Here is an 18,792-nt window from a genome sequence, read left to right on the forward strand (position 1 = left end):
TTGCAGCTGTGAACATTTCTCATTTTAGGAAAATCCAGTCTCACCAAGTCCAAACTTTTAAACAAGTCAAACAGGTAGCATTTAAAAGACGCCCTGATTTACAAAACGCTCCACCGGGGGTTTTCTTGTAATTAGCCGTCTGCTTCTTGACACTTCCCATGTGTGTTCCTATAGAAAAACATTCTCAGACTTCAAGGTTCCATTTCATGTCAACGTGGTTTTGAAAAAGCTATGAATCGTTAAAAAAAAAATAGCTTGGGAAAAATAATGGCACGGAAAGTATTTAATCGTAGCGTTCGTAATCGTAGCGTTCACCAAGCTGATTAATCCGGTAGGCACTCCTAGGCCGCGCCCTCCCCGCGGAGGTGGGTCGCCGTCGGCCGATGTTTACGTCCGGGAGGGGTGGGTCTCCATGTTGTTGACACTCCCTCCTTTTCCGCCTGGGTTCCACCACCCCGCACTTTCGGATTTTAACCCTGAGAAAAGCCAGCGTCACTTGGCTGGCTCCAGCCCGCCCACGTCCCGCCCCCTAAACGAAACTCCGGGGACGGTCGGGGAGGCTGGAGCCGCCCCGGCGCGCGCTCCCGCCCGGGCCCCGCCCCCTCCCCGAGGCCGCGCGCCCCTCCGCCCCCTCGGGCGGAGACGCGCGGGGCCAGGCGCGCGCCCGCGGGCCCCGGGCGCCATCTTGGGTCCTGAAGCTGGGCCGAGGCTCCCGGATCGCGGCTGCTCGCCCAGGGCGTCTCAGGCGGCGACGAGGAGGCGCCGAGGCGAAGGACGCAGCCTGCGCGGGACCGAGAAGGGAAGCCTTAGCACCCCCGCCCCCCCGGCCGGCCGGAGCCGCAAAGGTGGAGCCGCGTCGGCGCCCGCCGCGGGACCAGCGTCTCGGATGCGGGCGGAGCGCGGGGGGCCGCGACGGCGGGAGCGCGGAGAGGGGGCCCCGGGAGGCCTCATGTGAGAGCCGCGGGAGCCGCCGCCGCCGCCGCCCGCGCAGCCCGGGGTGGTGTGTGGGGGAAGCCGCCCCCGGCAGCAGGTACGGCGGAGGTTCGGGAACCACAGCCCCGGAGAGCGGGCGGGGAGGTCGGCGGCGGCGGCCCGGGGCGCGCGCGGGGCGCGCCCGGAACCCCGGGACATGTCAACAAGGCGTGGTGCGGGCGCGCGCGCGCGGGCGGGGCGGGCGTGCGCGTGTGGCGGGGCCGGGTGACTGGCGCCGCCGGGCTCGCCCTCGGCAAGCGCGGGGTGCGGGGGCTGGAAGTAACCGGGGGCCTGGGGAGGGCGGAGAAAAAGTGTCGGAGAAAGCCAGGCCGGGGAGGTGGCCGCGCCTACGCTGAGCGGCCAAGTGGAGAACTTGGCCGAGTTAGGTAGGTGCCGCGGCTTAGGCTGAGCTGCAGACCCGCACCCGGAAGCAGCTGGGTCGGTGCATCTCCAAGCCCAGAGGTGAGAGCGGGAGGCGCTTTGTTGCTGTTGGTGTCTGTTCCGGGGGCCCAGGTGTTTTAAGTTTGTTTGTTTGTTTTTTACGTGAAAAGGGTAACTTTTAAAATATCCCCAAACTCTTTATAAAAATCATCTGTAACTCTAAACTCTAACCCAGTCCGGGTTATCTGTTTGCCCACTCCTGGGTTCTGTCTGTCTACATGTCCATTCCTGGTTATCTGTGTCTCCACTGTGCTCTCAACGTTCTGAGAGTTAATCTCTTTCATTTTGTTCCATTCTTGTATTTCAACCGAAGACTGTGTGTTAGGTTTCCTTCTGTCCAGAGCAAAACATAGGACATGATGAAAAATGTAATGCCAGAACCGGCCTCTGGAAGCTCAAGTACTAATAGGGTCTTTTGATGACTTCATGCCCAGTATATGTCAGTGTTTAAGACAGTAAGAAAACTTGGACTCTTGGTTTCAGTGTATGGAATGTTTGATTAGCTCACTAATTCCTGGTGCTGCTCAACTAGTTGGTAGGCTTCCTTCATTAGATTGCTTCTTTGGCAATTGATATAAATACCAGAAAACATTCCTGCCGCAGTGGTTGTAGTCTTTGGGTTCCTGAAACACCACGATAAATCAAAACTGCCAGAGCCCAGGTTTTCTGTGCTAGAAAATCCCATTGATATTTATTGACCTGTTTTAGTCCGCCACACTCCTTCCTCCTGTTAATATAAAAGGCACTTTCACTTCACTGGCAGTAAACAGTGTAAAAACCATTGCTGTAAATGAGTTGTGTACTAGTGAATGCTCTGAATTGTTCAACTTTTCTATACAGCAGAGCTTCATGTGTAGATAGTGAAAAAGCTTTGGAAGTTTTGAACCAACTTTGAAAAATGATATTTCAAATTTTGTTAGGTGTTCATTCACTAATGTTATTTTCACAGCTAAATGAGAACAGTACATAGGGCATTTTAGCATTTGGCCTTTTGTTTATGTATTGCTTCATAAGATTTTGACATTAACTTCATAATGCCTTTGACAGTGCATAGACTTTAGCTGTTCATAAACTAAGTACTTACTATATTCTTTGGTGATCTGTGTATTCAGTTTATGTTTAGATCAAAAACAGTATTTAGGATACTGTTCCTTAATGTTGAATAATTTTATATTGTCCTCTCTGACTGCCTCCCGAACTTGGAGCTGTATTGAAATACATTTGATTTACAATAGGACTGTGTTGGGAGGAAGAAGCAGTGGATCTCTGATTTCAAGGCCAGCCAGGCTCACATACCAAGATCCTGCCTCAAATAAAAATTGTATAAGTTGAGGATTAACAGGGTATTGTTAAATTATTGTAAGGCTGCCATTAGTCTTGGTTTTGAATGTGTATACTTGACAGTAAAATGAACTATTTCTACTTGAAATAGTTCTTCTGGCTTGAGATTTCTCCAGAAGCAGCAGAGCGTCCTGTGTGGAAGTAGGAACACTGTTTCATTCTTTGTTGAATCTGAGTAGATTTAGGTAATAAAGTCTAAGTCCTTGGTAGTAACCTCTTTGTTCTTTGACCCAAATTGAAAAGCTAAAATTAAAAGTTAAACCTTCAGGATAAGTTAAAGTGGGAAAATGGGTCATAATGACAGGTTAACCTCTAGTGGGACATTTTTATTAGTTGTTTTTTTTTTTTTTTTAAGATGGCCCTGTGGATTATTCTAACCTTTCTACGAACACACTTACAGAACCTGTTTTTAGATTCATAAATAAGTTTGACTCTTGCATAAAGCTATCTTGTCACTTCTCTCCTTTTGTTTTCTGGACTCTCTTTCTCCTCAAGAATAGTCAGGTGTGGGGCAATGAAGAACAGATAGTTCTTCTGTTACGGCCTCCTGGACTGACGCGACAGAACATTGTGCCCCCACTACCCTGTTTCTCTCTCCAGCCCTCAGTCCTCCTTCACAGATTCTGCCAGCTACTAGATGAGAAAGTCTGTACGTGTGCACATCCTTCATTGCACAGAGGATTAAGAAAGTCTTATGTGCTGACTTGTCACAAGTTAGTTGGAGTCACAAGCTATCCTTTTGAGTCTTGTTTGGACCAGTGCCTTGTCAGACTTGCTCTCTAGAAACAAAGCATTGTAGGTCCTAGATAGTACTGGCAAGTGGTCCATGTTAGTGTAGAGTGCAGTGTACTTGGTCAACTAACAAATCAAAATGTGTCCTTTAGAATTTTGATTACATTATCATGAATAGAAATAATTGTATGCAATGTAGAAAGAAAAAAAAGCATATTGGGGAAAAAAATCTCACTTGGGCCCATTGTTAACTATTTTACTAAGTTAGTGGAGCTCTTTCCAGTGTTTGCACCACCACTCCCTGACCCCTTATTTGAAAGTAAAGTTGTTCTTCACATTGTGTGTGTGTGTGAGGGGGTCACTCTTTTCTACTGAGTTGTGTGATGGCTTTCATTCTGGGCTGTTTTTCTAAACAAGAGATCAATTGGCTCTCTTTTCAAAAGCCCTAATATTTCATTCCTCACAAGAACCCTGTATCTTATGATCACCGTTTTACAAACTGAAGCCTCTGACCCAAAGCCATAGAACAAGTGAGAAGTGAGGCCAAGATTAAACCCAGGGAGCTTGGTCTTAGAGCTTATGGTACTGTTTGCTGTGAGCAGACCATCTTTCCAAGAAACACACGGAATAAAGTGGGTAAGAATGTGTAGAAAGGACATGGAGGTGTCATTTAAAAGAAAAAGACAGGAAGAGTGACAAAAATGTGTTGGGGGAAGAAACAACATTCCCGCTAAAACAACGCATAGTCAATGTAGACTGCTTTAATTAATTAATCAATCTATTTTATGCTGCTAAGGTTGAGCACAGGCCTGGAGTATTTAAGACAAGGTCTTTAACATAGAGCTATACTCTCAGCCCAGGTTTACTTAAATTAAGCACAGGTTGGATCTGTGTAGCAGTAATAGCACATGTCACGGGCTATTCGGTGCAGATCTGTTGACCGCTTACCTTTCATGCTCTAGAGGTTTGTGGGGACCTTGGTCCCCCTCAGATTTAAGAACTCAAATATAGTTATCTTTGGGTGACTGAAGAAATTGGAAAGTATCACTGTAGGCTCTTTTATAGTCACTTTAAGACATTGACTCCAACTCTTGAGTTACAAATTTGTGGTTTACTTAGGTTATAAGTAGTGTTTAAATGTTTGAAATCACCTCAAGAATATTCATCTCCACCAGCACTTTTCATTGTATTTTTATATCTCCTTGAATTGTTGGTTCAGTTCTTTGTGCATATTGCTGTTTAACTGTCCAACTACAAATACGTCTCAGTGACAGGAAATGAATTTGTGATTAAAAGTTAAGTAGGACAGGGAAAAAAATGATGGCTTTTTCTAAATAGGATGAAACGAGGAGGAAGAGATAGTGACCTTGATTCACCCGAAGAAGGCCCTGCAGAGGAACCTAAGAAACTGAGGACTGCACACGAGTGTTCTCAACCTTGTGATTGGGGCAACCTCCTGCAGGACATTATCCTCCAAGTTTTTAAGTATTTGCCTCTTCTTGACCGGGCCCATGCCTCACAAGTGTGCCGGAACTGGAATCAGGTATTTCACATGCCCGACTTGTGGAGATGCTTTGAATTTGAACTGAATCAGCCAGCTACATCTTACTTGAAAGCTACACATCCAGAGCTGATCAAACAGATTATTAAAAGGCATTCAAACCATCTACAGTATGTCAGCTTCAAGGTAATACTTTAACTCCTTCTGTTAAAAAGTAAAAGCATTTTTCGTGGCTTTAATGTCCTAACCAGTACAACTTCTTATGTTGTTAAAATATTTGACTTTTTAGGAAAAATGCTTGAAGTTTTAAAATTATTGCACCGTTAGAAGCCATTGCAAATAATTTTTAATATTTGCTGGAACTAAAATACTCCTTTATAATTAATTACTTAAAAGAGCAAAAGCAGCCACTAAGTAAGCATAAATTGAGCGAAGTTTTAAATGAACGGTTGGCGACAAATTCGAGGAAAGAGAAATGTGCAGCAAACATCCCGGCGGTGTTCTCAGCCTCTGGGTTGAGACCTCCTTGGGGGTCACACGTCAGATTCCTCCTCATCAGATATGTATATGACAGTTCATAACAGTATCAGAATTACAGTTAGGAAGTAGCAGTGAAGTAATTTTATCATTGGAGGTCAGCACAACATGAGGAGCTTAAAGTGTGGCAGCATTAGGAGGGTTGGGAACCATTGCATTAGGGCATGGTTATTGAGCAGAACTTACTTGTTATCTTTATCTACTAGTGAGTATTGCTTTTGTTTCATTTTGTTTTTCAAGACAGGGTTTCTCTGTGTAACCCTGGCTGATCTGGAACTCACTGTAGACCAGGCTGGCCTCTAGAAGAGATCTACCTGCCTCTGGAGTGCTGGGATTAAAGGCATACACCCTCCCCATCCCAGCAAGTGTTTCTTATTTTGATACATTTTTATTTAAAAAAGAAAACAACTTTAAATCTAAAGATGGTATAGAAACTAACTAGTTTGAGTATATTTTAAAGGGAAACCGAAGAGGATGCATGGAAAAATGTAAGAGAGCCGTTTGCTTCATTTCAGTGTAGAAGGGACATATAAGAACTCATGTAATGGTGAGATGAATGAAGGAAAGTGGCATTTTGAGATTTGAAGAGTATTATATGAAATCATAGTAGCTTGTGTGAGAACAAGGGTTTATCAAGTTGTATTTTGGAGATGAATAAAGAAATATGGGATGCTTAGTGAATCCCTGACATTAGTTTTTTTTCTTTAACAATTGATAATTATTGTTAAAAGATGAAAATGTGCCAGGCATGGTGACTCACACATGTTACTCTAGGACTGGGGAGTCTGAGGGAGGAGAATCAACAACTTGAGGCTTCCTGGGCTGTATATAGTAAGGCCTTCTCTCTTAAAAATGTTAAAAGCAAAACCCCAAAAACTGTAGTAAAAGCATAGACTTGCTGGATTTGCCTCTGTTTGCTATTTGCTAAAGGGGCCAGATTAAATCTGTACCAAGTGGTGGTCTTAACAGACCTTCATGCTGTCATTAAATGCCATCATCCTTCTAAGGTAGGAGAACTTGGTAACAGAAGTGACTGAGTAACCTGGTCATAAAAGTACTAGGTCACTGGGAATAGGAGTGCCAATTATAGCCGAAAAGAAAAAAATAAACCAAACAGGATACCTGTTAAGACCAGCCTGGGCTACGTAGTGAATTCAAGACTAGCCAGAGATATTTAGCTAGACCTTATTTCAAGAAGAAGAAAAAAGATGCCTAATTTCAAGTTTACTAGACTTCATTGATAATTTTTAGTGTAAATGCATCCCAGACAATAGGACGCACTGGTACAAATTATTATTGTTGTTGTTGTTGTTTATTTACCTGAAAATCCAATTGAATGTGTTGTTTGTTTGACGTGGGATAGGATTCAAGCAAACAGAAGTGAGGAACGCCTCCCCACCCCTCCAGAGAGGAAGCCTACAGTGCTTTCCCTTGGCTTTTAGTCAGCCTTGACCTTCCTTAGTGTTGTAATGGCAGCTGCTGTAGAAAGAAGAGCTGGAGATCATAAAGATCATTCTGTGTAGTAGGTTGGCTGGGTCCTTGGTGTTTAGTCTATCCAACTTAAGTAACTCGTAAAACCATTTGTGCTTGAGTTTAACTTTCTTGTTAGGGGTGTATTTGTCTGAGGAAGTAATTTCTAATTGAGAAAGCAAGCACATTGCAAGGATTATTCTATCCTCTCCCGATAATAGTTAAGTGGACACTATAGGCTGAGTAAAACTTACAGTCAGGGTTCTTAGTCCAACAAGGGCTCCTCAGACTATGCTCAGTAGACTCACCAAGGGGGATGTAAAGGCAGAGCCTGCGAGGTCCCACTCACAAACTTTCTAATTCATGGTTTGGTTTAGGCATACAAATTTGCATGTCTTCAGTACTCAGATGATTTCCATGTGGTCTGGGAACCACATTTTGAGAACTACAATTAGTTACATTACTTTCACACACGATAGCATATAAGAGTCCTGTGGGATGCAGTAAAACACACAAATTTATTTGGAAATAAAAGTAATGGTATTTAACAGTTTTAGTCTAGAGAAAAACTAACTTTTATCCCTTCTAGGGGTTGGTGTTTGGTCATATTATCCTTTTCTTCAGGAAATATCTAAGCAGAATATGTAAGAGCACTACCTCTATTTTGGTTCAGTTTATTTGATGCTTGTTTAGTCGGACACCCTTATTTTACTCTAATGCATCTTTCTGTTCCAAACACTGAAGAAGTTCAGATTGTGTGATTCATCTGAAAATTCAGAAAATTCACAATGACATTAGTTTCTTCAGGGGCCCTGAAACAGTTCATCATAGACACTGCTTACATGTGTTGTTTGAAATAAATCAGCTTAGTCTTTCAGCAGTGACTAAATAAATACACATATGAATTGTAATGAACTCTGTTGTGAAAATTAGACTGAGGTTATGGAGGAGAGATGATTAAAGATGAATGTCCTTTAAATGATAATACACTGGATTAATAACTGTATTTCTTGCTTTTATAAAATATATTATATGAGTAAGACGTGTTTTCTTTCTAAGGTGGACAGCAGCAAAGAGTCAGCTGAAGCAGCTTGTGATATATTATCGCAGCTTGTGAACTGCTCTCTAAAAACACTTGGACTTATTTCAACTGCCCGACCAAGCTTTATGGATCTACCAAAGGTATATACTGCTTTGGTTTTATTTCCTTCTGCAGGGGAGTCCAGTGAAAGCCCAGCATTATTAGTATTGACAGTGAGAGGACAGCAAAGCAGTATGTGTAGTGGAGATGTGCTCACTGTTTACAGTGTTAAAAACAGTATTTGCAATACGCCTTTAAAGAGTTTTTAATGAGAGGCCAGCTTGGTCTAAGCTGGTTCCATGACAGGCAGGACTGCTACATAGAGAAACCTAGTCTCGAAAAAACAAAAAAAAGAATTTTTTTGATGTGTATGAGTGTTCTATTTGTATGTATGTATGTGCATCCTCATGTGTGTCTGATGCCTGGGGAGGCCAAAAGAGAGTGTCAGATCCCCTGGAACTGGAGTTGCAGGCAGTTAGGAGCTGTCATGTGGGTCCTGGTAACCAAATCTAAGTCCTTTGCAAGAGCAGCAAGTACTTTTAACTGCTGAGCCATTGCTCCAGCAGCAGTAAAATATGCTTGTAAGCATTACTTTGTTCTTCAGGGGTTCAGTTAAAGAACAAATGAATTTACAGAAGATTGTCTAGGTAGTGGAAGTGCTAAAAGAAAGAAGTGAAACTGAGACTAATATATCAGGTAAAAGAGAACCACAGACGCTTCTTTCTGAGCCTTAGAACAGGCTGCTACAATGAAAAGTCAAAAGTAGAGAATGCCAATATTGAGCAAGTAGAGCCTGCTTATCATATAAATATACTGAAAAGAGTATTTTTAAGCAAAGTTAATGTCAGTATACCTTGAATTATCTTACAGATTTTATTTCAGACCATTTATTCTTGTGAGGGTTTAACTGTTTGTTAAACCTATACATAATTAGTCCTATACATAATTAAAGAATAGTCTCTACTATACAACTATTCTTTTTAAAACCTTTTTTTTTTTTTTTTTACATTGAGTTGGTGTGTGTACATACATGTGTGGAGGTCAGGGGACAGCTTACAGGAGTCACTTCTCCTCCTACCATGTGGGTTCCAGGGTTTGAACGTGGGTTGTAAGGCTTGGTGGCAAGTGCTCTTACCAGGTGAGCGATCTTACCAGCCCACAACTCTTCTCTTTGAAACCGAAAATTATCAGAATACCTTCTGAGAAAGGCTAATTGATAAAAGCTGCATTCTAGTTTGCTAATGCTTAGTAGGTTAGTATCCAGTAGTGTGTGTGTGTGTGTGTGTGTGTGTGTGTGTGTGTGTGTGTGTGTTGCTGAGAGTCACACCTATGGTCTTACCAATGTTCTACCACTGAGCTGCATCCCCAGACACTTTTTTAAAGTATACCACAAAGTAAAATAGGATGTGTGAGTTTAAAAAAGAAAATTACTAATTTTTATTCTATGTTAGTTGAGTGTTTCGCCTGCATCTAAGTATGGGCACCATTGATGTGCCTTGTATCCATGGAGGCCAGAAGAGCACATTGGATCCCAAGAACTGGAGTTGCAGAGAGATGTGAGCTGCCATGTGGGTGCCGGGAACTGAACCTGGGTCCTGTGGAAGAGCAGCCAGTGTGCTGAACTGAAGAGCCATTTTTTTCCAGCACCCAAATAATGTAGACTCACCTCACAGTTCATTACTAGAGTGATTCAGGAAGGAATATTCAATGTGAATTATAACCAGTAGGTGATTGATCCAATTGAGTAGCAGAACCAAATGAAATACAGTGGTTTCAAAACCTCTATTTGATTTAAGTTTCATTAATTATGTACATTTTGAGATAGATTGCTTTCTCGTGGAGCAGAGACTCTGTTTAACATTTAAGACTTTTAAGTACCTGAGTCAAGTCCCGGGGACTTGGCTCTAGTTGTGCACAGATTTTGGACTCTTACTCCTGTTCTAAATTTGGTTGAAGCCAAGTCTTCTGCAGACAGTCCAGAGGCTGCCCAAGGGCCTTGGCTAAGAAATGAGTTACAGTGTAATGCCGTCGTCTTCAAGCCTCATGGGGAAGGAGATGCTCTGAGTTGATATTTTATGTACCTACTTTAATGTATTTTTAAGATACAGTATATATAGAATAAACCATATTATGAAGCGTATTGAATATAATTTGATTTTTTTTTTTTTATCATCTGTGGCTCTCAGTTTTCATGTTTGTAGTGCTAATTTAAGAAATGTTGATGTAGCCGGAACTGCCTCAGATGCTTATTGCCCTTTTTGCTTTTTCTTTTCTTTCTTTCTTTCTTTCTTTCTTTCTTTCTTTCTTTCTTTCTTTCTTTCTTTCTTTTCTTTCTTTCTTTCTTTCTTTCTTTTTTTTTTTAAGAAAAGATTGAAATAACATGTTCCTATATTTTGGCTATCCTGAACAGAAGAGAAAACAGAAGAAATGTGTGTGACCATAGCTAAATCAGGACAATGAGGAAAGAAGCTAGCCTGTGGTCATGGGCTTACTAATAAAGAACTGTGATCATGGACAATGTAGTTGAGTTTGATATGAAGATACTGTGATGTTAATGCATAGGTTTTTTTAATCAAAATTTCAGAAATCAGTTTAGACACAGGAAGGAAAAAGCAAGTTAAGGATTGTGACCAAAGGAGGTAGTACTTCCTTGTACTTTTCTGTTAGCGTGACTTGTACTCGTCTGTTAGTGTGACTTCGTCCTCTGACAGTGCTGTGGAGAACTTACACAGATGTGCTCAGGTGAAGTTGGTTCTCTAGACATGTGTGGAAGCATGTATTGGCCTTTCTTTCCTCTCCCAAATGATTTGCCCATTGATTATAGCTTATCTCAGCTCTGATTCAAAGTCATGTACTTTAAATGTGCTGTAATTCTTGTTTCCATAAGAATTCCTTTTGATCAGATAGATCTGTTCAATAGATTGATGTATATAAGAAGTTAAAAGATACCTGTAATGTTTATAAGTAAAATACATTAAAATCAAGTCTTGACAATCTTTTAGATACGTTTTGAGAGGAATTATAAATTTAGGATTTCTTTAGTTACTCTGGTTGTTTTAAAATTGGTTCAGTTGAGTTACAACCGTGAGTTGATTGACGTCAGTCGTGATGGTGTGCCACTAGGTTCTGTGTTTGTGCTCTTTCCTGTGTAGTGCAGTGTGCAGACATCAGCTCCCAGGGATGGGGATGTTTGAGAGACTCAGTCAGGGCCCAGGCTTCCTCTTTGGTCTCACTGAGGTTGCTGGGATTTAGAAATATTCTGAGGCTTGAAGTGACATTTTCTTCCACAGGTACAAAAGGCTTTTCTCAGAGTTGGAAATTAGTCCCCTCTTTGACTATACTTGGTAACTTCGTGCGGGGTGCTGCCTTTTAACAGTTTTGAAATTCCTTATTAGGGTGCAGAGAGCTCTACCTACCTACCATTTTGTAAGGAAACCTTGTAAGATGTCGTTTCTGAAGAACTGAAACAGTGTTTTAATCTTTTGTCTTTCAGTCTCACTTTATCTCTGCACTGACAGTTGTGTTTGTAAACTCCAAATCCCTGTCCTCACTTAAGATAGATGACACCCCAGTAGATGACCCGTCCCTTAAAGTGCTAGTGGCCAACAACAGTGACACACTCAAGCTGCTGAAAATGAGCAGCTGTCCTCATGTCTCTCCAGCAGGTATGTCATGTCTTTACCAGACAGATTGTAGTAAACTATGTTGTTTTTCAAATTAAAAATGGTTGTTTAGTAATTCTGTCAATGAACTTGTAAATGAATTAACAAACCGGATCTTCTTCCACATAAAAATAGTCAGAGTCCTAATAACAATAGGATAGCTGCAGTAATCCAGCTTAGACTGACTTGCATCCTATATTTTAATCATTTTATGTAGCAAATTGAGTATACTGTGTGCTTGAAAGTGGATAAATAAAATAAGAGAGAGTTTATTAGATACTCATTGCTGGGGCAGATCTGATAAAAGTGGGTTAAGGATGAACGAAGAGTCTTAATTTGGCTCCCAGTTTGAGGGTGCTGGTGAGTATGGTGAGGAAGGTACAGGAGCAGGAGGTAGCTGGTCTCATTGCATCGTCTGCCGTTTGGAAGCATAGGTGAAATGGGGCCCATCTGTTAAAACCTCAGGCCTTACCCCAGTGGCTCATTTCTGCCAACCAGGCTCCAGTCCTGAAAGTTCCATAGCCTTCCAAACCAGCACTAACAGCTGGGGACCAAATGTTCCAACATGAGTTTATGAGGGACATTTCATATTCAAACCACAAGGCAACACTCTAAGGTCTGCTTGTTGCTAACTGTAACTGAGCTCCAGGTGTTTGGGTCAGAACAGTCACATAATTCTCAGTATTAGAGAGGAAGAGGTGTGTGGAAGTCTGATTACCTTTTTGAGAGAATGCTCTTTAAAACTTAAATTTAGAAATAACATTATAAAAGGTCTTTCCAACTACTTTTATGTAGAATTATTTAAATGAAAGTGATTTGTACTGAAAAGTAGGTGCAAACATGATTTTCATACTTGCTGACTTCATTGCTGACTCCTCCTACTTTTGAGATCCTGCCCTGTCTTTAGCTGTGTTGTTGAGTAAAGTCTTTCTGTATGTGTTTGTGTTTGTTTTACTTTCTTTCCATAACAAAGGATTGGGGTTCCCCCAAAGAAATGACTCACTGTTGAATGGAGAACACTTTGTTCTCCAAGATCACCTACAAGGAGGGTCTTGGTGCTAGGAATAGCTGGCCCACTGTTGTATTTACCTAGTTGTCTCAGCCTCTTCTAGATAACCACTGAAAGCATTACAAAATAGAAACTGAGGAGGGACTAGCAGCCTTTGGCAGCTGTTTTCTATGTGACCTTGATCACATTTTATTGTCTGTTGTGAAGCTGAGATCAGTCTCCTATAGCTTTATAGTGTTCAAGGTCCTCTGTATCCTGGCCTCCACATATCTTGTTGGTTCATCACTCACAAGTCCTATGAGCTGTGAGCACTGAGGAGCTGGAGTTCTTTGGTTTGACCTTCCAGTGTAGTCAGCACACTGTGCCTTGTGAAAAATTCTTTAAAAATTGTTTAACCTACTTATCAATAGATCAGCATTGTAAAACTTTTATTGAAAAAGGATTTATGAACCATGTAATTTATAATTCATGCAAAATAGACAATTTATTGGCCTTTAGTGTGCTGACTGAGTAGTGTATACATGATCATCACTATGAATCTTAGAACACTATCATTATGACCAAAAAGAGGCATGGCTATCACACCCTATTGCATTTTCTTTTTCCGCAATTTGTCTATACAAATTTCCTATACATAGAATTGTATCTCGTGTGTGTGTGTGTGTGTGTGTGTGTGTGTGTGTGTGTGTGTGTCTGTCTGTCTGTCTGTGTGTCTGTGTCTGTCTGCCTGGTTTCTGTTACTTAGCATGTTTTCAAGCTTGTTTGTACTGTGTAATCAATTAAAATATTATTCCTTATTGTTGCTATGTAGTATCCATTATATGTTTATGGCACATTTATTGTTGATCAGTTGGTGGATAATTTGGGTTGTTGTCTACCTTTTGAGTAAAACAGATAATGCTTATATGAAAATTCACATACTTTGTGTGGTCATATTGGTTCTCTTGGTGTATAGCTAGTAACAGGGTTGCCCAGTCATGTAGTAGCTATTACCTACTTGAGGAACTGTCCTACATGTCAAACACTGGTTCTAGGATAGTTAGGTTACTAGAGCAACAAGAGGTGGCAAATCATTAGACAAAGATGTACTCTGGGAGTTCCAAAGATGTTAGGGAGGATTTTCCAGAGCAAAAATGATTAAACCCAAAATACAGGATGAAGGTAGAGAATTGCCATTGTACATTTCTTTTGTACATCTTTACTAATGCTTTTTATCTTTTTTATTATACCCATCCTAGTTGGTATGTACTAGTATCATTGTGGTTTTGATTTGCACACACACACATATCCCATCCCATCCCTGCTGCTACCCTTTCAGGGCCTCTCTCACTCTTGGAACGACTATATAACCCAGGTTAGCTTTCAACTCATGGTGATCCTCCTGCCTCAGCTTCCTAATTCCCAGGATTACATGCATGAACTATAATGCCTAGATGCATTTTCTTGATAATTTTGTTGTTGTTTTGGACAGGTTCTCAGTTGGCTGAGATTTCTTGGCTGGCCTAGAAATCAATATGTAGATTAGGCTGACCTTGAACTCTGGCTGCACAGCCAATTACATATGCAATAGCTTACCTGCCTATCAGTTCCACAATTTTGTAAGGCAGAGTTGTAGGCAGGTCTCAGATGGCTTCTGTGCTTAGGGTCATCAGCCAAAGTCAGTGTCTATCAGGCTAGACTTTTGATCTGGAAGCTCCAGGAAAAAATCCACTTGCAGTCACTCTCATATTGTGGGTGAGTTTGTGTTTTTGAGGTTGTTGAGCTGACCTCTCCTTTTCTCACTCACTGTTTTGTGTAGTAGTGGATGGTCACTATTAGAGTCTGCTTATTTGTTTATTTTTACTTGTTTATGTATAAAAATCATTTAATATTAACATGAATATCTAAAACTTGCTTGTCTTAAAGCTAGCAGTTAACATTTTGAGTCCCATTTGTGCTCTGTTCTTAACTTCCTTTTCTGTATCTAGCCAAGAGTAAACTGCCTCTAGAAGAGCTCGTGATTAGATTAGGACTGTCTATATAATTTATTTCATAAGGCCAGTTGTATCATCTAGCACAGTACAGTGATAGGCAGGGTATCACTTGCCAGATCCACAGAGGTGAGGGAGTGGATTTTTGAGGGGAAAGGGCGTTTTGAGAGCTATGGCTGTGGCAGCTGCTGTAGTAGTTTCTCTTGTTTGCATTTTTGTAGTTTTCTGAATGTTTTCTCTTTATATTGGACTTTTTGATGTTGCAGAGACGTGGTTGGGTTGTCTGGCATGGCTAGGGCATACTTCAAAGTAAGTGTATCCTGGAACAGAAATTTGCAGTGACTAAGTAGGGACACCAAGAGGTCTCTTACTCCCCCTTGTGCTGAGTCTTATTTTGGTGGGTCACTTTGTCCCTTTTCTGATTATATTGCCCCATTTTCATCCACTGCTGTAAAGTTGTACTTCATTGATGGGCCTGACTAGGTTTCTTAAGCAGTAGTTAAGTGCATGAACTTGCAGTCTGTTTTTTGCATTCTAGCTTTGTTGTCTTTAGCTAGTTATCTCTACTTGGAACTAGAAATACTGTTTAGTTCCTTAGATTTTGAATATTTGTAGGTAAACATAATTAGTACCTCCCATAACTTGTGAAATAAATAGTAATGAAAATGTGTGTGTGTTGTTAGTCCTACCTGTTTTTAAACATAAGAACTGGATTGAATGGGCTGTTTGTTCACTATAGTTTAGAGTGACGTTTTGGGGCAGACTTCTATAAATTCACTTTGGAGATCAAATATTAATCTTTGGTAAAGTCATCTGTTGCTAGGATAATAGTTTAGGTGAATATGTCTGGAGTATGGGAACTGTTTAAGAAATTGTTTTCCTTATAGGTCAAAGCTCATAACATTTTCGTTAACATGGTTACTTTTGACTCATTTAAGAGTGATAGTTTCATATCTCCGAGAAATTTGACAAGCTTATTAGTACTGTTAGTAGTTAAACCATAACCATTTAATGGAATTTTTCTTACTTTGTAAGTATTCTGTTTATATTAGGATTACATTTTTAATTTGGAATACTATCCTCTAGTCTCTGTTGCAGTTGAGTATGGAATTTTTCTTACTGTAAGTTTAGTGTTATGTTTTGGTCTTTTTTTTTTTTTATACTATGGCAGCTTGCACTCCAAAGGACTTTTGAGTTTGAAGCCAACCTTGGCTGCATATTGAGTTCTGGGTAAGGAACAAACCAAAAAAAGACACAGTCCATTGCTAGGTTAAATCTTACTTAGTTATGGCATAGTTTTTAAATGACAATTATAGCTTTCCTAAGTTATAAATGAGCAACAAGGATATAGAATTGGTTTCATATTATAAACAATACGAGTAAGTAACTTGTCTTCTAATTCATTATCACAACTAAAATTTTAAAATTTCATTAATTGGTGAAAAGTGAAATATGGCTATTTTAGAGGACATGCACTTGATTAAACATTTGAACAGATAAATTGTACAGAAACATATAAATAATTGGGCTTTTTTTCTTCCAAGGTATTCTTTGTGTGGCTGACCAGTGTCATGGCTTACGAGAACTGGCCCTGAACTACCATTTGCTAAGTGATGAGTTGTTGCTTGCACTGTCTTCTGAAAAGCACGTTCGCTTAGAACATTTGCGCATTGATGTTGTCAGTGAGAACCCGGGACAGACGCATTTTCATACCATTCAGAAGAGCAGCTGGGATGCCTTCATCAAACACTCGCCCAAAGTGAACTTAGTGATGTATTTTTTTTTATACGAAGAAGAATTTGACCCATTCTTTCGTTATGAAATACCTGCCACTCATCTTTACTTTGGGAGATCAGTAAGCAAAGATGTGCTTGGCCGTGTGGGCATGACCTGCCCAAGACTAGTAGAACTGGTAGTCTGTGCCAATGGGTTACGGCCCCTTGATGAAGAGTTAATTCGCATTGCAGAACGTTGTAAAAATTTGTCAGCTATTGGGCTGGGGGAATGTGAAGTCTCGTGTAGTGCCTTTGTTGAGTTTGTGAAGATGTGTGGGGGCCGCCTCTCTCAGTTATCCATTATGGAGGAAGTGTTAATTCCTGACCAAAAGTATAGTTTGGAGCAGATTCACTGGGAAGTGTCTAAGCATCTTGGCAGGGTCTGGTTTCCAGACATGATGCCTACTTGGTAAGGTTTGCATGATACAGGGCATGGTGGATAAACAGCACCTTAATTTTAAGAAAATGTACTATAATAAAAGTTTATTTGCTCTAGTTCTGATGTAATTTCTACTATTTTGTGGCACAGAAATTTGGTATCTTTGAGCCTATAATGAATGATGTTTGTTGGAAGACCTACAATTTGGGTCAGGTAACTCCTTTTTGTAGCCTAATCGCAATCAAATGTTTAAAAATTAAAATGTTTCATATTTGAAAGTAATATCCAGTTCTGAAAATGAGATTGTTCATAGTCTGAAGGAAACAATCTGTATATTGTAATATCTAAGAAGTATACTAATAGGTTTTCTGAAATGTTCTCTATGCATTTTTTTAAAAAATGTAAACTTGACATTTTAGGGTCTTCAGTTATAAATACACCTGTTATAAGGTGTTTAATATAGCTCAGGAAAGTGAGCATTTGTGAGAGAAATGTATGATATAGCTCATAAGAGGTTGGTTGAATGTTTTCAGATGTTATGAAGCTGTTTTGAAAATTAAGATATAAATATCAGAGTTCTTAGAACACTGATAAATGTTGCAGTGGTTATTAAGGATGGCACACACAGCCAGGATCAACTAAATGAACCAGTGGAATAGAAGAGAGGTAGTATTTAGCTTTGTATGAACCTTAGGTTTTCTGTGTAATATGCTAAACCATGTGAGTTCTTTTCTGTTATATTACTAATGTTTGTGGTGCCTGAGGCATTGTATGTAAAGGAATGCTTTAATCTCCTTTTTAAAAAAATCTTTGTTTAAACTAGTTTTAACTATTAACACAATTTAAATGAAAATCCTACTTAAAAACCAAATTGAAATAATTAAAAGTAGAACTTTATAAATTGTTTATGAACAGTTTTCATGAAAGAATATTAATCTACAGTGAATTTTAGTGATAGCTTATGCTTTAATTTTGGAATTACATAGCTACAATAAATACAACTTTAAAATCAAAAGGAGTATCTGTACAGTTCAGAAACACTAAATTTAAAAGAATATATATATATATATATATATATAAGTTCATAATTTTTGAGTAAATATTACTCAGTGAACTGGAACATTTTAATAGAAAAATATCTGCAGTATTGTGATTGTTAATTTGGTTGAAACTGGTATTTTATATTATTTAAGTTATGTAGCTTTTCATATTACTTTCATATGAGTAAAGGTAAATTCTAGACTTGGTAGAGTGTAAAAAGTACTAAGTTTTGGTTATATATAGTTTTTTTTCAGATACTGTATGAGCTTGGATTCTGGGCATGTGTCTCCTGAGAGAAGTGAGAAGTGACTTACCTCAGCAGAGTACCGCAGTGCCTGAAATGGCTCTCTTGAGTAGTGTGACTTTTAGAAAGTACCCTAATAGTTGTGGAAGCTAACAGTCTTAAAAACAGATGAACTTCCTGAGAATAAAACAGAATGTGGCTTTCTATACAATTTATGCTTTTCAAAAGTGATGGTATTCTTTCAGGCACATAGAGAAGAGAAGAAAAAGACTGACCAGAGCTCAACATTCAAAGCAACTATTAGAACATTTCCCTCTTACTAAATAGTAAGAAACTTTGGCTATACAGGAAATACTTGTGCTAGATGGTTTTTTTATTTTATTTTATTTTTAACAACTTTGGAAAATGGATTTGACAGTATATCATCAGTTTTACTAACCAAAGCTTTATTTGAAAACGTACTTTTTGTACAAATTGAATTATATGCTTGAATACTTTAAGTCACTTTATAAGCAAAATGCATAGCACTTAACTTGTTTATACTGTAAAATATATGTTAAAGGTTTTATCAATCTGAGAATAAAGATAGTTACTAATGCTGTTGTATTTTTATAACTTTAAAAAACCAATCAAACAT

At 39.7% G+C, this 18,792-nt stretch overlaps 1 protein-coding gene across 2 annotated transcripts; it reads left to right on the forward strand.

Annotated features, from left to right (window-relative positions):
• The first annotated feature begins 656 nt into the window (after positions 1-656).
• On the forward strand, positions 657-16,986 carry Fbxl3 (F-box and leucine rich repeat protein 3). 2 transcript variants are annotated; one of them, XM_059273250.1, is made up of 5 exons: positions 657-845; positions 4,825-5,173; positions 8,054-8,176; positions 11,569-11,740; positions 16,261-16,986. In XM_059273250.1, the coding sequence occupies exons 2-5, from the start codon at positions 4,826-4,828 to the stop codon at positions 16,902-16,904; spliced, it is 1,287 nt and encodes a 428-aa protein (XP_059129233.1). In that variant the 5' UTR covers positions 657-845; position 4,825; the 3' UTR covers positions 16,905-16,986. The 2 variants fall into 2 exon arrangements, with proteins under 2 accessions (XP_059129233.1, XP_059129235.1); XM_059273252.1 differs by lacking the exon at positions 657-845 and adding an exon at positions 901-1,030.
• Positions 16,987-18,792: the final 1,806 nt, after the last annotated feature.

This window comes from Peromyscus eremicus, chromosome 9, assembly GCF_949786415.1.
Source record: "Peromyscus eremicus chromosome 9, PerEre_H2_v1, whole genome shotgun sequence".
NCBI lineage: Eukaryota > Metazoa > Chordata > Mammalia > Rodentia > Cricetidae > Peromyscus > Peromyscus eremicus.

Coding starts and splice junctions, on each gene's coding strand:
- Fbxl3 (XM_059273250.1), top strand. CDS start 4,826: ATGAAACGAGGAGGAAGAGATAGTGACCTTGATTCACCCGAAGAAGGC. Junction 8,177..11,568: donor GCTTTATGGATCTACCAAAG/GTATATACTGCT, acceptor TTTGTCTTTCAG/TCTCACTTTATCTCTGCACT. Junction 11,741..16,260: donor TCCTCATGTCTCTCCAGCAG/GTATGTCATGTC, acceptor TTTTCTTCCAAG/GTATTCTTTGTGTGGCTGAC.